Consider the following 20,636-nt stretch of genomic DNA (forward strand, 5'->3'; position numbering starts at 1 on the left):
CTTTTCCCTGCGGTTGGGGGTTTCACTCAGAGCGTGAGACTGCTGGCCGGATATCCTGGTCGCAGACAGTGAGTGAGAGTTTCCTCCAAGCGCCCCGGAAGTGGGCGCCCGCTTGTGTTACCGGACAGAGTGGCAGAGCCAGAGGTCTTTGAGTGGGCGGAAAGCCCGCCTGATTATGCTAGCAGCTCTGACTGACTGAGCCTTACCCAGAGCCCTGTGCTGAGTGGAAATAGAGTGGGGAGTTGCCAGCTCTTTGAGCCTCTTACTATCCAGGCAGAGGCAGCAGCAACCCCATAGCTGGATTATCAGGCTACTAATTGAGGAAGGAAAGACTAGGAGAAAGGCTCCAGGAACACGGACTCTCTCACTGTCGGAGCCTATAAATGCTAATGAGCCTCGACTCCCACGAGACTAAAGCACAATACATGACATTGCCATAGAGACTTATCAACTGCAAGGCTCTACCTGAGCGTGCCAAAGGGGCAGAACCCGGGGTACAGAGTCACCGACCAGGAAGAGGGAGAGAAAAGAAAAAGGCAAGAAGATAACCTCTCAAAATCAAGAATAATCTGCAGACTTTATAACCTATCCCATTTTATTATATTTGTTCGTTTGTTTCTCTTATCTTCATTCTTGATACTTTTTTTTCCTCATCCAATTTGGCCGATTAACTCTCTACCAGTCTTACTCTCTCCTCTCCTTGAACTACACTACCCATAAGTGTTACATCTCCCATTATCTTTTCTCTTCTCTTCCTTTCTCTCTATGAGGGTTGCACTCCAAAACCCTTAACTCTCTCTCTCTCTCTCTCTCTCTCTCTCCTTTCTTTTTTCTTCTTTTAGTGGTTCCCTCTTTTTTTCTCTCTCTCTTTCTTTTCTCCCTCTATATTAGTTTCTTCCTTTCTCCTTTACATCTCCTCTCATTCAAACCTCAATAACAAACAAATTATCTTATCTGGGACTCAAACTTATGTTTGTGGCCTTTTGGGGGGTTTTTACTTCACCTTTTTAACTCACTAGCAGTGCTCCCATCCCTGGCTCTCCATATTATCTAGTTCTTGTTCCACTAAATACAACAGTAATTTTTTAATTTGTCCCCCCATTTTTCCGTTTTCCTCTTATTCCTCTCATCATAACTCTTAGACAACCAACACCTAAAAGCAAATCATTTTATTCTTGACCCAAATTTTTTCCTTATTTGCTTTTTGTGGGTCCTTACGCTATTTTTTTTCTTTTTTCTTTTTTTTTCCTTTTTTCTTTTTTTTTTTGCCCCTTTATTACTTTTCCCCAATTCAGGCCCTCCATCACAGGCATTGTTTGTTATAATTCACAGTCCACCACAAGATTTCCTCAAGAAAGAGGGGAGAGGAGAGGAGAGGAAAAAGGAGGGGGGGAATAATTTCCTTTTTTTTAAAATTTTTATTTTATTTCATTATTAATTTTTTTTAAAAAAAAACAACTCTTCGATTTTTTATTTTTTTATTTTTTTTATTTTTTTTTAACTTTTTATTCTTTATTAACTCTCATTAATACTATCGACAAAACTACCCTCAGATGCCATTAAGGAAGAGAAAATCGAATATCATGGATACAAAAGAAAGAGAGGTAACACAGCTAGATGAGGAAAAATCTATGGAGAAAAAATTTAATATATTGGAAACCTTGGAGCTAAATGACAGAGAATTCAAGATAGAAATACTAAAAATCCTCCGAGATATACAAGAAAACACAGAAAGGCAATTTAGGGAGCTCAGAAAAAACTCAATGAACACAAAGAATATATGTCCAAGGAAATTGAAACTATAAAAACAAATCAAACAGAGATGAAAAACTCAACTCACGAGCTGAAAAACGAAGTAACAAGCTTAGCTAATAGAACAGGTCAGATAGAAGAGAGGATTAGTGAAATAGAAGACAAGCAACTTGAGGCACAACAGAGAGAAGAAGAAAGAGACTCAAAAATTAAAAAAAATGAGATAGCCATACAAGAATTATCTGACGCCATCAAAAAGAATAACATAAGAATAATAGGTATATCAGAGGGAGAAGAGAGAGAAAATGGAATGGAGAACATACTCAAACAAATAATAGATGAGAACTTCCCAAGCCTGTGGAAAGAACTAAAGCCTCAAGTTCAAGAAGCAAACAGAATTCCAAGTTTTCTTAACCCCAACAAACCTACTCCAAGGCATATCATAATGAAATTGACACAAACCAACAGCAAAGAAAAAATTCTCAAGGCAGCCAGGGAAAAGAAGAATACAACATATAAAGGAAGGCCCATTAGATTATCATCAGATTTCTCAGCAGAAACTCTACAAGCTAGAAGAGAGTGGACCCCAATATTTAAAGTCCTGAAAGAGAGGAACTTTCAGCCACGAATACTATACCCATCAAAGCTATCCTTCAAATACGAAGGAGAAATAAAAACATTCACAGATACAGAAAAGATGAGGGAATTTATAATCAGAAAACCCCCACTCCAGGAATTACTAAAGGGGGTTCTCCAATCAGATACAAAGAACAAAAAAAAACAGAGCCACAAGTAAAAGCTCCAAGAAGAACACAATAAAACCAAATTTAAACTGTGACAACAACAAAAAGAAAGAGGGGGAGAAGATGGAGATTAACAGTAGCAAAGGACGATGGAGTGCAAAAGTACTCACAAAATAGTTCGCTACAATGAACAGGGTAGGGACCCTTTTCATTACTCAAAGGTAACCACCATTGAAAAAACCACCACAGAAGCACATGAGATAAAAAAGATAGCAACAGAGGAAAAATGTATGGAATACAACCAAATAAAAACAAAAGATAGAAAAATGAAAGAGAAGGATCAAACAAGACACAAAACTAACAGAAAGCAAGATATAAAATGGCAATAGGGAACTCACAAGTATCAATAATTACACTAAATGTAAACGGATTAAACTCACCAATAAAAAGGCACAGAGTAGCAGAATGGATTAAAAAAGAAAATCCAACTGTATGCTGCCTACAGGAAACTCATCTAAGTAACAAGGATAAAAACAAATTCAAAGTGAAAGGCTGGAAAACAATACTCCAAGCAAATAACATCCAAAAAAAAGCAGGTGTAGCAATACTCATATCGGATAATGCTGACTACAAGACAGGAAAAGTACTCAGAGACAAAAATGGCCATTTCATAATGGCTAAGGGGACACTGAATCAAGAAGACATAACAATTCTTAATATATATGCACCAAACCAAGGAGCACCAAAATATATAAGACAGCTACTTATTGATCTTAAAACAAAAACTGACAAAAATACAATCATACTTGGAGACCTCAATACACCGCTGACGACTCTAGATGGGTCATCCAAACAGAGAATCAACAAAGACATAGTGGCCTTAAACAAAACACTAGAGCACCTGGATATGATAGACATCTACAGGACATTTCATCCCAAAGTGACTGAGTATACATTTTTCTCCAGTGTACATGGATCATTCTCAAGAATTGACCATATGTTGGGCCACAAAAACAACATCAGCAAATTCAGAAAAATCGAAGTTGTACCAAGCATATTTTCTGATCATAAAGCCTTGAAACTAGAATTCAACTGCAAAAAAGAGGAAAAAAATCCCACAAAAATGTGGAAACTAAACAACATACTTTTAAAAAATGAATGGGTCAAAGAAGAAATAAGTGCAGAGATCAAAAGATATATACAGACTAATGAAAATGACAATACGACATATCAGAATCTATGGGATGCAGCAAAAGCAGTGATAAGAGGGAAGTTCATATCGCTTCAGGCATATATGAACAAACAAGAGAGAGCCCAAGTGAACCACTTAACTTCCCACCTTAAGGAACTAGAAAAAGAAGAACAAAGACAACCCAAAACCAGCTGAAGAAAGGAGATAATAAAAATCAGAGCAGAAATAAATGAATTAGAGAACAGAAAAACTATAGAAAAAATTAATAGAACAAGGAGCTGGTTCTTTGAAAAGATCAACAAAATTGACAAACCCTTGGCAAGACTTACCAAGGAAAAAAGAGAAAGAACTCATATAAACAAAATCCAAAATGAAAGAGGAGAAATCACCACGGACACCGTAGATATACAAAGAATTATTGTAGAATACTATGAAAAACTTTATGCCACTAAATTCAACAATCTAGAAGAAATGGATAAATTCCTAGAACAATACAACCTTCCTAGACTGAGTCAAGAAGAAGCAGAAAGCCTAAACAGACCTATCAGTAGAGAAGAAATAGAAAAATCCATTAAAAACCTCCCCAAAAATAAAAGTCCAGGCCCTGACGGCTATACCAGCGAATTTTATCAAACATTCAAAGAAGACTTGGTTCCTATTCTATTCAAAGTCTTCCAAAAAATTGAAGAAGAAGCAATACTTCCAAACACATTTTATGAGGCCAATATAACCCTCATACCAAAACCAGGCAAGGATGGCACAAAAAAAGAAAACTACAGACCAATATCTCTAATGAATACAGATGCTAAAATACTAAACAAAATACTAGCAAATCGAATACAACAACATATTAAAAAAATAATACATCATGATCAAGTGGGATTCATCCCAGAATCTCAAGGATGGTTCAACATACGTAAAACGGTTAATGTAATACACCATATCAACAAAACAAAGAACAAAAACCACATGATCTTATCAATAGATGCAGAAAAGGCTTTCGATAAAATACAACACAATTTTATGTTTAAGACTCTCAACAAAATGGGTATAGAAGGAAAATATCTCAACATGATAAAGGCCATATATGATAAACCATCAGCTAACATCATATTAAATGGCACAAAACTGAAGGCTTTCCCCCTTAAATCAGGGAAAAGACAGGGTTGTCCACTCTCTCCACTCTTATTTAATGTGGTACTAGAGGTTCTAGCCAGAGCAATCAGACAAGACAAAGAAATAAAAGGCATCCATATCGGAAAAGAAGTAAAGGTATCACTTTTTGCAGATGATATGATCCTATACATCGAAAACCCCAAAGAATCCACAAAAAGACTACTAGAAACAATAAGCCAATACAGTAAGGTCGCAGGATACAAAATTAACATACAGAAGTCAATAGCCTTTCTATATGCCAACAGTGAAACAACTGAGAAGGAACTCAAAAGAATAATCCCCTTCACGATTGCAACAAAAAAAATAAAATACTTAGGAATAAACATAACAAAGAATGTAAAGGACTTATATAATGAAAACTATAAACCATTGTTAAGGGAAATTGAAAAAGATATAATGAGATGGAAGAATATACCTTGTTCTTGGCTAGGAAGAATAAATATAATCAAGATGGCTATATTACCCAAAGCAATATACAAATTTAATGCAATTCCCATCAAACTTCCAATGACATTTTTTAAAGAAATAGAGCAAAAAATCATCAGATTTATATGGAACTATAAAAAACCCCGAATAGCCAAAGCAATCCTAAAGAAAAAGAATGAAACTGGGGGAATAACAATACCTGACTTCAAACTCTATTATAGGGCCACGACAATCAAAACAGCATGGTATTGGCAGAAAAATAGACACTCAGACCAATGGAACAGAATAGAAAGTCCAGAAATAAAACCACATATATATAGTCAAATAATTTTTGATAAAGGGGCCAAGAACACACAATGGAGAAAAGAAAGCCTCTTCAATAAATGGTGCTGGAAAACTGGAAAGCCACATGCAAAAGAATGAAACTGGACTACAGTCTCTCCCCCTGTACAAAAATTAACTCAAAATGGATCAAAGATCTAAATATAAGACCTGAAACAATTAAGTACATAGAAGAAGACATAGGTACTAAAATCATGGACCTGGGTTTTAAAGAGCATTTTATGAATTTGACTCCAATGGCAAGAGAAGTGAAGGCAAAAATTAATGAATGGGACTACATCAGACTAAGAAGTTTTTGCTCAGCAAGAGAAACTGATAACAAAATAAACAGAAAGCCAACTAAATGGAAATGATATTTTCAAACAACAGCTCAGATAAGGGCCTAATATCCAAAATATACAAAGAACTCATAAAACTCAACAACAAACAAACAAACAATCCAATAAAAAAATGGGAAGAGGATATGAATAGACACTTCTCCCAGGAAGAAATACAAATGGCCAACAGATATATGAAAATATGCTCATCTTCTTTAGCTATTAGAGAAATGCAAATCAAAACGGCAATGAGATACCACCTCACACCTGTTCGATTAGCTGTTATTAGCAAGTCAGGTAATAGCAAATGTTGGAGAGGCTGTGGAGAAAAAGGAACCCTCATACACTGTTGGTGGGAATGTAAAGTAGTACAACCATTATGGAAGACAGTATCGTGGTTCCTCAAAAAACTGAAAATAGAACTACCTTATAACCCAGCCATCCCTCTACTGGGTATATATCCCCAAAACTCAGAAACATTGATACGTAAAGACACATGCAGCCCCATGTTTATTGCAGCATTGTTCACAGTGGCCAGGACATGGAAACAACCAAAAAGCCCATCAATAGATGACTGGATAAAGAAGATGTGGCACATATACACTATGGAATACTACTCAGCCATAAGAAATGATGACATCAGAACATTTACAGCAAAATGGTGGGATCTTGATAACATGATACGAAGCGAAATAAGTAAATCAGAAAAAAACAGGAACTGTATTATTCCATACGTAGGTGGGACATAATAGTGAAACTAAGAGACATTGATAAGAGTGTGGTGGTTATGGGGGGGAGGGGGGAATGGGAGAGGGAAAGGGGGTGGGGAGGGGCACAAAGAAAACAAGATAGAAGTTGACAGAGGACAATCTGACTTTGGGTGGTGGGTATGCAACATAATTGAACGACAAGATAACCTGGACTTGTTATTTTTGAATATATGTATCCTGATTTATTGATGTCACCCCATTAAAAAAATAAAATTATAAAAAAAAAAAAGACAGGATAAACAAATGGGACTATATCAAACTAAAAAGCTTTTGCACAGCTAAAGACAACAAGAACAGAATAAGAAGACTAACTACACAATGGGAGAACATATTTGACAATACGTCTGATAAGGGGTTAATAACCAAAATTTATAAAAAGAACTTGTAAATCTCAACACCAGGAAGAGAAACAATCCAATCCAAAAATGGGAAAAAGAGATGAATAGACACTTCTCCAAAGAGGACATACAGATGGCCAATAGGCATATGAAAAAATGCTCAACATCACTAATCATTAGAGAAATGCGAATCAAAACCACAATGAGATATCACCTCACACCATCCAGAATGGCGCTCATCAACAAAACAACACAGAATAAGTGCTGGCGAGGATGTGGAGAAAAGGGAACCCTCCTGTGCACTGCTGGTAGGAATGCAGACTGGTGCAGCCACTGTGGAAAACAGTATGGAGATTCCTCAAAAAACTGAAAATCGAACTGCCTTTTGACCCAGCTATCCCACTTTTAGGAATATATCCCAAGAACACCATAGAACGGCTCCAAAAGGAGAAATGCACCCCCACGTTTGTGGCAGCATTGTTCACAATAGCGAAGATCTGGAAACAGCCCTAGTGTCCATCAGAGGAGGAGTGGATTAAAAAGCTTTGGTACATATATACTATGAAGTACTCCTCAGCCATTAGAAATGATGACATCGGATCATTTACAATAACATGGATGGACCTTGATAACATTATACGGAGTGAAATAAGTAAATCAGAAAAAACTAAAAACTATATGAATCCATATATAGATGGGACATAAAAATGAGACTCAGAGACATGAACAAGAATGTGATGGCAATGGGGGTGGGGGGTGGGGGGAGGGGACGAGGAAGGAGAGAGGGGGTGGGGGAGGGGAGGGGCACAAAGAAAACCAGATAGAAGGTGACAGAAGACAATTTGACTTTGGGTGAGGGGTATACAGCACAATCAAATGTCAAAATAATCTGGAGATGTTTTCTCTCAACATATGTACCCCGATTTATCAATGTCACTGCATTAAATTTAATAAAAAAAAAAGAATACCACCACTACCGATAATGATGATGATGAAGATACCTCTACTTATGAACTCTCTCCACGTCCCTTCCTGACACTTATCCCCAATCATGACAGGACAGGAAGGAAGGAGAATGCCCAGAGATGAGAGTGAATTAGCAACTAGAACAGAGCAAAAGTGCAGGGGAAGCAGGAAGTCATGAAACCAACCATAGGAAGAGAAAATGCACCATCAGTCTGCGCCACCTTGTGCCAAAAGGCCTCCTGGGGACCCACACTGTATCTGTCCTCTTCTGATACCCTGCTAGGGTAGCTGTAAAAATCACAGTATTTGTGACATTTCTTAAATCAGGGCCCTCGGGGCCCCTTGAATCCTGACTATATTTGTGTTATAAGCATTAATGTTCAAAACTGCCAGGAGCAGCAGGGGTCAGAGCTGTTCGGAGAGGCCTGGGAGCCAGGACCCCATCAGTTTGGGCAGTGTGCGTGCCTGGCTGGGTACAACAGGCTGTGGTGGGAGCAGAGAGGAGGGCCTTGGTCAAGGGCTCACCTACTCAAGGGTGATACACCTGTGGGTCCTGGACATGCACAGCACGTGGCTGGGCGACCTGAGACTGGAGGTTTTCAGGTTGAGAGAAGGAAGGCCGAGAAGACAAGATGTTCAGGGTATTGTGAGGGTGGTTGACAGTGCTCCCTGGGGTTCAGGTGAATGGACTTGGGGAAAAAGATGGGGTGGAGGAGCTGCAAGGCTCAGCAAGGACACTGCTAAACCACAAATGAGGCCCCGGGGAACTCTGAGGCTGGAGTTGGTCAGACGGGCCGGGAGCCTCACAGCCTGTTCTCAAGCCTCGGAGACCTGGTTTTCAGATCCTCCATAGCCTGACCTCCCTCAGCTACCTAACTACCTCTCCTCTTCATTATTCTCCCACAACTCCTGTTCAAACTCTCCCAGTCCTCTGGGACCTCTCCTGGGTCCCCACACCCTGGCTACACTTAAAGATTCACTAGCCCTGGCCGGTTGGCTCAGTGGTAGAGCGTCGGCCTGGCGTGTGGAGGTCCCGGGTTTGATTCCCGGTCAGGGCACACAGGAGAGGCGCCCATCTGCTTCTCCACCCCTCCCCCTCTCCTTCCTCTCTCTCTCTCTTCTCCTCCCGCAGCCGAGGCTCCATTGGAGCAAAAGATGGCCCGGGCGCTGGGGATGGCTCCTAGGCCTCTGCCTCAGGCACTAGAGTGGCTCTGGTCACGACAGAGCGACGCCCCGGATGGGCAGAGCATCGCCCCCTGGTGGGCGTGCCGGGTGGATCCCAGTTGGGCGCATGCGGGAGTCTGTCTGACTGCCTCCCCGTTTCCAGCTTCAGGAAAAAAAAAAAAAAAAAGATTCACTAGGAGTTTTAAGTGCTCCCACTTCCTGCCCAGTAACAGTGTCAACTCCTCCAGAGCACAGACTTTACTGCCCACGTGCTGAGCACAGTAGCATAACAGATACTTTCAACCAGATCATTTACAATTGGTCCTGGCTGTGCTACTAGTTAGCCAGGTGCTTCGGACAAGTTAGGTCCTCTAAACCCTTATCAATTTGAATAAGGCTAGCCGTCTACCAGCTAGCGATGGAGAAAACCAAAATGTGTGGTGTCCTGGACACCAAATAGAGAAAGTGTTTTGGAACAGAAGGCGAGATCAACTGTACCAAGAGCCACTAAGAAAGGTGAGGCCTGAGACCAGAGTAAGTGCGTGTTGTGGGGACTTTTCAGGGGCAGCTCCAGGATGAGTGGGGTGGGGCAAAGCCAGACTGCAGTGGTTCAAGAGGGAACAGGACTCTGGGAAGAAGGTAACTACCTTGTTTTAGAATCTAATGACACACAGAATAACTAGAGAGCAAATCCTCAAATCCACGGAAAACATTTATAATAAAATGAGGTGACAAGAGACACCTATGAACCCCAAACACAAGGAGGTGAGGCCATACCCGAGATCAGTGCCTGTGTGAAGAAAGCAGAGGGAAGCAGCAGGCATCTGACTGTTAAGGAGTAGGAGAACCCCAAAGAGTTAACAGCACTCAAACAAAAAGCACAGCAGAGCACAGCGGAAATCAGGCACTGAAGCTCAGAGGGTTTTCCTACTCCACCTGGGGCCAAAGCCCAATGGGCCTCTAAGAATTCTCAACAATGCTTGGCTGGCAGGATTCCTGCACTGGAAGAAAGTGCTGGAGGGGAAAGTAAATTCAGCAGGATGGAGACAACAGAAACCAGGAAAGAGACGTCTAGACACAGGTCAGGGAGGAAACAGAGCCAAGAATCTTAAAAATTGAAATATTTTTAAAAATTTCACCCAAAGTTTTCACAAAACACATAAAAACACACATAAAAATAAGTCATAGCAGTTGAATCAAGTATGAAGTCACAATAAGAAAAAGGACAAGGAGTAGAATAACAACCTATAGACGACAAAAGCTTGCAGAAGGACATGCTAACAGAACAGATCAAAATCACAAGCTTCTATTATTTCAAAAGAAGTAAACTAAAAAAAAAAAGAAAAGAACAAAATGAATCAAATTTGAAAAACTCAGAAATGAGGCAACAGAATGAAAGAAGTAGAAATAAAAGAAAAAATCACGTCAGAAATTAAGACTGCCCTGGCAGGTTGGCTCAGTGGTAGAGCCCAGCGTGTGGATGTCTTGGGTTTGATTCCTGGTCAGGGCACACAGGAGAAATGCCCATCAGCTTCTCTCCCACTCTGTCCCCCCCCCCTTCTCCTCCTGCAGCCATGGCTCGATTGGTTCAAGCAAGTTGGACCCAGGTGCTAAGGATGGCTCCATGGCCTCTGCCTCAGATGCTAAGAAGAGTTCAGTTGCTGAGCAATGTCCCAGATAGGCAGAGCATCACCTCTCTAGTGGGCCTGCCAGGTGGCCCCTGGTCAGGGCACATGCAGGAATCTGTCTCGGCATCCCCTCCTCTTACTGAATGAATAAAAAGAAAAAGAAATTAAGACTAAACTAGAAGGAACATAAAAGTAAATAAACATAAAAGACTATGCTTTAAAAGAAGCAGAAGGTGGAAATGAGGAAAATATTTAAAGCTAATGAGAAATGCGATGAGATGGATTTGAGAAGGGGACAATGCCTGGGGGCAGGCAGATGGATCAGTACATGAAACGGGCCCCTGAAAAGGTAAACCAGAGCGAGGAAAGACAATAGACACTAAAACAGTAAGTCAAGAAAATATTCCTGAAATTCAAAAAGATTTGATATGACAAACTGAAAAAGCACATGGTATAACTACCAATTTGACCCAGAATGACCAATGCCAAGCCTATTCTAGCAGAACTACTGAACTTTTGAAGGGAACGGCGGAAGATAAAGAAATAATCCTTTGGGCACCTAGGTAACAAGGGGAAAATTATCTTCAGATTATCATATGCACTTTGACTGTCATGCTTTTTGTCAGAAGTTTGAGACAGTCAAGAAAGAAAGTGAACCAAGTTTCCATGAGACTTTCTGAGGAACTGACCAGAGAAAAAGCTTCAGACTATCAAATAACCACAGTGACAATGACACAGGACTGGTAACAAGCAATGAACATACAGTTACTTGTTGAACTAAAATTGAGGATTGAAAGGGAGAGAACCTACCTAATATGTGATGGTTATGTGCTTGGGCAACATACCGTATTTCCCCAGGTATAAGATGCTCCCATGTATAAGACGCACCTTAATTTTGGGGCCCAAAATTTGAAAAAAAATGTATTACATAAAGTTATTGAACTCAAGTTTTATTCATCATAAAATTCATACAACTCTTCAACAAGTGTGAAAAAGCAGAAAATGCAAGTAAAAAATCTACCACCACTGTTTAAGACGCACCCAGTTTTTAGACCCCAAATTTTTAGAAAAAAGGTACATCTTATATATGGGGAAATACAGTAGGTATAACCATAAAAATAGAGGGGATGCACAGAGCAGATACAAAAGCTTTTAATTGTTCTTAGAAGTCATATTGTGGTGGTAGTGTTGGTATTCTCAGTTCTCAGACTGCCAGGTGTGCAACGTGGGATAAAGTCAACAAGAAACTATGGTCTCTAAGTCTTATCACCTACTGTGCCCTCGAGAACCAGGATTCTCAGTGTGGAAGGAAGGAGCTGCAGATACAAGCTAGACAAGGTTAAGAAAAGCCCTATAGTCATGCATTTGAATTGGAAATATCAGCATGAACTCATAAGGTGTTCCCAGCTGTCTGAGCATCCCTAGTGCTAACACTGTGGTCCTGCAATACCATTATCCACTGAAAAAAACCAAGGCTACACGGGAAAATGGCTGGTTCTAGTTCTGAGGCAGGAAGTACACATGAATACAAACATGCTTTGTAATACCAGAGAGCAAGGAAGCTATCAAAGGCTAAAAGGACCATTTCAAAAGGACCAGAAGCCAACTGAAAAAAATTCCCATGGGCCAAAGAGGGATACTGAGCCACAGTGAGTACTGTATAATTATTATGAGTTTATAATGCTATTAAAAAACTTAAAAATAAATTAGTCACTTTCAGTAGCTGAGAAGAAATCAGTCTTAGTTACCCTGACAACTAGTAAATAAGGGAAAGACGCACACATTTTTCCTGCTTTCCTTTATGTCAGCTCCTCAACCCCTGGGCCGCGGACCAGTACTAGTCCGTGGGCCATTTGGTACCAGTCCACAGAGAAGAATAAATAACTTACATTATTTCCGTTTTATTTATATTTAAGTCCGGACGATATTTTATTTTTAAAAAATGACCAGATTCCCTCTGTTACATCCATCTAAGACTCACTCTTGATGCTTGTCTCGGTCACGTGATACATTTATCCGTCCCACCCTAAAGGCCGGTCCGTGAAAATATTTTCTGACATTAACCCGGTCTGTGGCCCAAAAAAGGTTGGGGACCACTGCTTTATGAAATGTATCACTGTACAACTAAAGGGTAGATGAGGAGAGGTATTTTTTGTAAGTATTCCAACTAATGAATGAAAAAGAAAATGATGACCCCTGGATGGTTGGCTCAATAGATAAGAGTGTGGACTCAGCGTACAGATGTCCCTGGTTTGATCCTCAGGCACACAAGAGAAGAGACCGTCTGCTTCTCTTCTCCTTCTTCCCCGCATGCAGCCAATGGTCTGACTGGTTCAGTGTTGGCCCCAACCGCTGAGGCTAGCTTGGTTGGTCTGAGCATTGGCTTCAGGCACTGCAGATAGCTTGGTTGATTCGAGCATTGGCCCCAGACGGGGTTGCCGGGTGGATCCCCATCAGGGCACATGCAGGAGTCTATCTCCCCTCCTCTCACTTAAAAAAAAAATGACAACAGAATTAGACTATTTCCTTTTTGCCACCCAGTAGAAATTAAAGAACATAGCAATGAGCATCAATTTCAACTCATAAATGAAAAAGAACTACAGATCTAGACTCTCATATTTTCCACTCCCTAGAAATGAATGGATCTAGGCCATAATCATGAATGGCTCCTAACATCACAAAGAGTGAGACAAGCAAACATTAGGTGCTTCTGAAGTGAGGTAATACACCATCTACTCTCTTGCCAAAGGGACCGAACCTGAGTCTGAGCAAGCCTCTGGACCCAGTGGTCAGTGTGCAGACATCAGAAGAGTGTTGTCTCTTCTGATGTTGCACCGGGAGTGAGTGCACAACCAGCAAAATCCAGACTGTGAGAAATCCCACAGCTCAAAGTCCTGGGTTCTTCAAGACACAAAACACAAGATAAAGAAAGGGCTGGCAGAGGGAACTATAAATAGAAAAACAAGCAACACTAACTCTATGGTGTTTAAAAATGCACACATGTGATAAACTATGAAGAAATGCAAGGAAGTAATTGCTGTGAAAGTTAAATTGGTGGTTACTTTTGGAGAAGGTAGGAGGCTCTGACTGGGAGAGGGTGCCTGGGGAAGCTGTGGGTCAAGTCCTACTTCTTGCCCTGGGTGATACTTACAAGGGTCACCTCAGAACAACTCCTTGAACTGTACATTTGTCCTTGCATGACTTTCTGTATCTATGCTTTATTTTACAATAAAGAGGGAAAAAAGAGAATGTGAGAAGAGGAAGTGGATGCAGTAATTCCAGACACCCCTTATGAGGAATAAAACCACAAAGAAGATGAAAAGTGGAGGCAGGAGGGGTGTGTAGGATCAGGGAAGTCCTCACTGCATCTTTCAGATGAGAGGTGTCCCTGCTTCTCTGTGGGCTGACTGGAGCCATGTGAGGAGCCAACAGCCAGAATGCAATTCATATCAGAAAACAATCTGGCTCATTAAATGAAGGTTAACTGGAAAATTATGATAGTGACTTTATTTAATTTATAAATGTTTTGAATTTATAGTTAAGTATAAAGGAAGTTGATCCCTAGATTTACCCATAATAAAAATAATGTAAGTCAACACGGGAGGCCCTAAGAATGTTTTTTTAATTTATTTTATTTATTGATTTGAGAGAGAGAGAAGAACATCAATCCATTCCTGCATATGCTCTGACTGGGGACTGAACTGACAACCTCCACACATCAGAATGAGGCTAAGCAAGCCAGCAAGCCAGCCAGCCAGAACAAGAATGTTTTTCTTCTCTAAAAGGGTCTTACTGCCTGACCAGGTGGTGGCGCAGTGGATAGAGTGTCGGACTGGGATGCGGAAGGACCCAGGTTCGAGACCCCGAGGTCGCCAGCTTGAGCGCTGGCTCATCTGGCTTGAGCAAAGAAATCACCAGCTTGGACCCAAGGTCGCTGGCTCCAGCAGGGGGTTACTCAGTCTGCTGAAGGCCCACGGTCAAGGCACATGTGAGAAAGCAATCAATGAACAACTAAGAAGTCGCAACGCGCAACGAGAAACTGATGATTGATGCTTCTCATCTCTCTCCGTTCCTGTCTGTCTGTCCCTGTCTATCTCTGCCTCTGTAAAAGGGTCTTACTTAATTTTCAGAAAATTTCTATTAAAAAATTATTTTATATGAAGAGTTTTAGAAATCTTTTTGTAAACTAAGAAACACTCAGTCGTTATGTTGCATATTTATAAAACAAAGAACATGAATTATGGAGGCTCTAAAGACCCTTCCAGCTCTAACGGGGAAATTCAAGTTTTCTGACCTGGGTTTATCTGAAATAAAGTGCACTGTAACACAGACAACAGACAAATAAAAAACAAAAGTATACATTTACTTTGTCCTCAGTTTCCTCTCCTTTCAGTTATTGTATCCTAAATGTTTCATTTTTCTGAACTCTCTGTCTTTCTCTGTAGTGTGGTGTGGACCCAATGCAGTGTGCTGTGTGACTGATGACAAGCATGAAGAAGGCGGATCAAATCCCACAGGTCTGATCCTGCCCTTCAAGACCAGGCTGTTCATCTCTGGCCAGGGCTTTTCACTCTCCTCTCTGATCCTCTAATAAACTCCCCAGATTCCCAAACTCTAGTCAGTGACATTCCCCAAGACACTCTGCATACAAGGTCAGTGGCCATGGTAGCCAACCTCCTGGCCCCCAATCTCCACTTCCTGGTAGTCTCACACTGTTAGAGGGTTAGCCTGTGACTTTTATTTAACATCAGCAGAAATGAGAACTGTCAGGTCCAAGATTAGGTTACAGAATACAGTGGCATCCGTCCTGGACTCTCTCTCATTGAGGCAGGACAGTAAAAGCTAGGAAAACTCCTTGGCAAACAGAATAGGGAAACTGAAACAGACAGCTGAACAACTGGAGGAGAAATTTAGAGCCAGATCCAGAGTGTCACCTCCTTGGAGACAACATTTCAATTGTTTTGGCCTCAGGCCCAGGCCTGCTACAACACCCTCGTGGGTGATGGCACCCTTCCCTGGGGCTGGTAGATCACTGCAGCTGGGAGTGGGAGGTGGGGGAAAGCTGACAAATATTTTATTGAAATCCTCCCCTAAGACCACCCCTAAACTCCCATTCTTTAAAAAACCCTCTAAACAGCCCTGGCCAGATAGCTTGGTTGGTTAGAGCATTGTCTCGAAGCACAGAGATTGCTGGTTCAATCCCTGGTCAGGGCATGTACAGGAACACATTGAAGTTCCTATGTCTCTCTCTCACTCTCTCCCTTCCTCTCTCTAAAATCAATAAAATATTAAAAAACAAACAACAAGCCTCTAAACAAAGGACATGGGAAGCACAGGAGCACACTCACCCCCCTCCCTCCCTTTACTTCCTCTCCCCATCCCACAGGATGCATCTCCTAAACTCTAAGGATCCTCACGAGACCTGTAACCAGGGGAGCAGTAGGCAGTGGCAGCTGGTCCCCAAACTAACCCCCTGAACCTCTCTCCAATGTCCCTTTTCTCCACTCATTTCTTTCTCAGGGGGTTTTGAGAGAGCCAAGGCAGCCCCAACTAGGCCCTCCTGTTGCTTCTATTATTTTAGGCCCTTCCTTGTTTCACTGTCCCCAGCTGTAATAAACTTGCTCTTTTTTTTTAATTTTTTTAGTGAGAGAAGGGGAAACAGAGAGACAGACTTCCACATGTGCCCGACAGGGATCCACTCGGTATCCTCAGTAGGATGATCTGTCCATTGAAGGCATTGCTTCATTGAGACTGGAGCCATTTTTTAGCGCCTGAGGTGGAGACTATGGAGCCATCCTCAGCACCCAAGGCCAACTTGTTAAGCCAATCAATCCATGGCTGTGTGTGTGTGTGGGAGAGAGAGAGAGAGAGAGAATGGGGAGGTGTAGAGAAGTAGATGGTCACTTCTCCTGAGTGCCCTGCCCAGGAATCAAACCCGGGACATCCACAGGCTGGGTCAATGCTCTACCACTGATCATACAGGCCAGGGTTAAACTTACTCTTAAGATCACCTGGACTCACGCTATGAAAGTTTTTCTACATGAAGTCAAGAACCCACACAGTACTGGCTGGCCTTAGGCAGACCAGAAGGGCCAGGTCCCACTCTGGTAAGGTAACATCATCATCGCTTGCTCTGGCTCTAGAGGGAGCTGGCTCCAGGCATGAAGATGCTTAGGCAGCCCTGTGGCAAGGCCCATGAGGAAGGATCCTCTGAGGCAGCCCCAGAGGAACCTCAGAGAAGACCATAGCTCTGGCTAACGTCCTGACAACAGCCTCAGGAGAAACCCCAAACAGGACCCCCATTTATACTGCTCCTAACTTGCAGAAACTGTGAGATAATAAATTTTTATTGTTTGAAGTTACTTTGGAGATAATGTTACACAACAAAAGATAATGAATATAGTGGTTTTCAAACTTTCTGACCATAATCCACACAAATACCTTTCACTCTGCAATTCAGTCCACATATACATACCACACACACACTCTTCCATGAACTTACACAAGTATCGTTTCATGAAACAACATTCATTCCTACTACATATACTCTATGTACTCTGATATTTTTTTATTTTGTTTCATTCCATTCCATGAAAAGAAAATGGTGACAGCAACCCACTGTACTGATTTCACACTCTGCATGTGGTTTGAGGGTAGAGCACAGAAGGATGGGTGGTAGGGCACAGGGAACGATAAATCATAACTTCTGTTTTGACTGTCACTGGTTGATACTACAATAGCCATGATCTTAACTGACTCACCCTTAAAAGGCAGTTTACTTTTATTTTTAAATTAGCCCCTACTGTACAGAGTAGGTACTAAGTACTATCTAGGAGTCCAGATGATCTTTATCTTTGTTAACGTTTCATAAAACATGTAGTCAAATGAAAAAAATATGATGTGTTTATAATTGGGTTGAAAACAAACCCATTAGAATACAAGTGCAGCCCCTGCAGCCCTGCCCACCCCACTTCCCCTCTCTCCCAGCATCCAGGCGACATCTCCTGGCACCTGTCTCTCAAACCCATGTGTGTGTTTTATGTTTCCACACACATGGTTACACACACACCGGTTTATTTCCACACAAGGTCGCATTTATATAAATGGGATCACACTGCCTATATCTTTTCGTAACTTTCTTTTTAGTCAACATGGTTTGAGGTTTACCCATTAATTCCAGTTCACTCATTTTAACTGCTGTGTATTACCACATCATATCAGTTGTACCAAACTCATTTGTCCAATCCTCCTACTGAGGGTCATTCAGATTCTTTCCGGTTACAGACAACACTATTTCTAGTGCACATTCTCTCTCAGTATGTAACTAGATGCTGACTTTCTTAAGGAGACAGATTTAGCTATATAAACAGTCTTAACAAGTAGTGCTAATTATTTTATCCTTGTCCCATCTTCATATCCCAGCCTGCAGGTCTGGGTTTGTTTGTTTAGTCAACAGAGCTTTAAAGAGGGGGCAGGAGTTATGCTAAAAAGATCAAAAAAATAAAGCATACACTTCTTTTTCAACTGCAGATGTGAAGTGAGCCTATGGGAATAATGCATGTTAGTCATTTTTAATAGCTGCTGGAGTGTGTTGACTTAACTTGTCATGAAGTCCTCTCTATGTATCCTGCCTGTCAAAATTTTTGGGCAGTACTAGAGTTTTTACCCATATTTTTAGGAACAAAGGTTGGCCCTGCCTGGGTTCATCTTAGGCTAGAGGTGGGCAAGCTTCTCCTGTCAAGGGTCAGGAGGTTAATCTTTTAGGCTTTGTAGGCCTTTATGGACTGTGCCACAACTGCTCTACTCTGCCTTTGTAGAATGAAAGCAACCACTGGACTCCACATAAACTAACAAGCACAGCTGTGTTCCAATAAAACTTTATTTACAAAAACAGGAAGTAGGTAGGATTTGACCTACAAGTGGTAGTTTGCTGACCACTGTAGCAAACTGACCACTGGTATGTATTATTTATCAAAATTGTTTAAACTTTAATCTGATAGTTTTCTCCTTCCAGATGGGCAACTATTCTAAAAACTGGTCACACCCAGTCCTGTGGAGCGTGTGGGTAAACACTGTTGGAAGGAGAAAATCTGGTACGCTCATGTCTTCAGCAACGCTAGACAGCTGTAAGCCCCATGATGGGCCACATACTCCACTGGTTACCGGGGACATGGAAATAAAATGCACACTCACCCTGTCCGCAGGGCACTGACAGGCTAGCAAAGGGGACAGTGGCATAGTTATTAACTGCTTAAAAAAGTAGTGGAATAGAACCTCTCACTTATCTCTTATTGGAATAGTTTACATATCTGGTCAGCAGCAGCAGCAATAATAAAAATTCCTAACACGATTAGCTAACTCCAGTCTGAGGTGTCGGATACAGCGTTAATCTCATGACATGACCCCAGGTGGTTAGAGGACAGCGTCCAGGTTGGGGTCCATCTGACAGACACAGACCTGGGTCTGAGTCTTTGATCTAGCCCTTACTACCTGCAGGGCCTGACTGTGCCTTTGTCTTTTCAAGTGTAGTACAAATGGAGGTAGTAACAGTACTTACTGACTTTGAAAAGATGGCTATGAACAGCACATGAAATAGTATATGTGAAGCATTGAACACACAGCAAGTGCTACACAAACAGCAGCCAATTACGCTTACCCCATAGCATCTGTCCAGTGCCTCCTGAATTCCTGGTACTGACCTCAGGCTATCGCTATCCTTATGATCTAATGAGATTAAACTCATCTCAGGTCAGCAGGGAACCGGAAAAGCCTCACAGTCCAGGTATACAGGTAACATAAACAATTTTGTGGAAGCCCCAGTCTGCCTCTTCCCCCAACTGATGACCCCTCACCCCAACCTAGCTCTATTCCCTATGACTCCAAGAAACCTGTGACGGGTATTTTTATGTGTCCACTGGACTGGTCCACAGAGAGCCCAGATATGTGGTCAAATAGTATTTGGGGGTTTCTGGGAGGGTGTTTTGGATGAGATTTAAGTCCATGGACTGAGTAAAACAGACTGCTCTCCCTAATGGGGGTGAACCTCATCCAATCAGGGGAAAGAAAGAATAGAACAAATAGGCTGACCTTCCCCAAGTAAGAAAAAAGTCTTCCTTCCTGACAAACTAAGGACCGAGACCAAGGCTTTTTCTTGCCTTCAGACTCAAACAAAGACACGGCCTTTTCCTGGTCTCCAGCCTGCCAGCACTCTGATGGGAACACCCCACCAGCTCTCCCGACTCACTAGCTGCTCAAATGCAGATCTTGGGACTTCCTAGCCTCTGTAATCATGTGAGCCAACTTCTCATAATAAATCTCTTCCATATGAACATACGCGTCTATACACACATCCTATTGCTTCTGTTCCTCTGGAGAACCCTGACCACTGCAGGCCAGTTCTTCCCCTGCACTGCTTGCTCAAGGTACTAGGATGAGCAAACCCCAGGCTGCCAGGACAGGTATGGTCCATGACTGGCCACCCCGGCAGTGAGCAGTATATAACTAACATGCCTGTCCACTGCAGTCATACTCTGACCTCCGATCTCAACAATCCTCAGGATTCTCCATGGAGCCTCATTATTTGCCAACGCCCCTTCCCTCCCATGGCCCTGTACTCAGTACTCACGGATATGGCACTGGCCAACTCCAAACGTCCTAACTCCTTACCTCCAGGCACACAGCGAAAGCCATCTCCCCAGTAACCAGGTTTGCACTGGCAAGAGAAGGAGCCCGGAGTGTTATAGCAGAAGGCATCGGGGTGGCATCGGCTTGGCTGGCATTCATTCGCATCTGCAAAACAGTCCCAGGCCCCAGGACAATGAG

At 41.9% G+C, this 20,636-nt stretch overlaps 1 protein-coding gene across 3 annotated transcripts in view; it reads right to left on the reverse strand.

Annotated features, from left to right (window-relative positions):
• The window catches only part of NID1 (nidogen 1), a 96,261-nt gene that overhangs the window by 22,188 nt on the left and 53,437 nt on the right, over positions 1-20,636 (reverse strand). For all 3 annotated transcript variants that reach the window (XM_066235736.1, XM_066235732.1, XM_066235723.1), the window contains one exon: positions 20,481-20,603. In XM_066235736.1, the coding sequence (XP_066091833.1) occupies positions 20,481-20,603 (123 nt within the window). The remainder of the gene's footprint in view (positions 1-20,480; positions 20,604-20,636) is intronic.

The sequence above is a fragment of the Saccopteryx bilineata genome, chromosome 1, assembly GCF_036850765.1.
Source record: "Saccopteryx bilineata isolate mSacBil1 chromosome 1, mSacBil1_pri_phased_curated, whole genome shotgun sequence".
In the NCBI taxonomy this organism is placed as follows: domain Eukaryota; kingdom Metazoa; phylum Chordata; class Mammalia; order Chiroptera; family Emballonuridae; genus Saccopteryx; species Saccopteryx bilineata.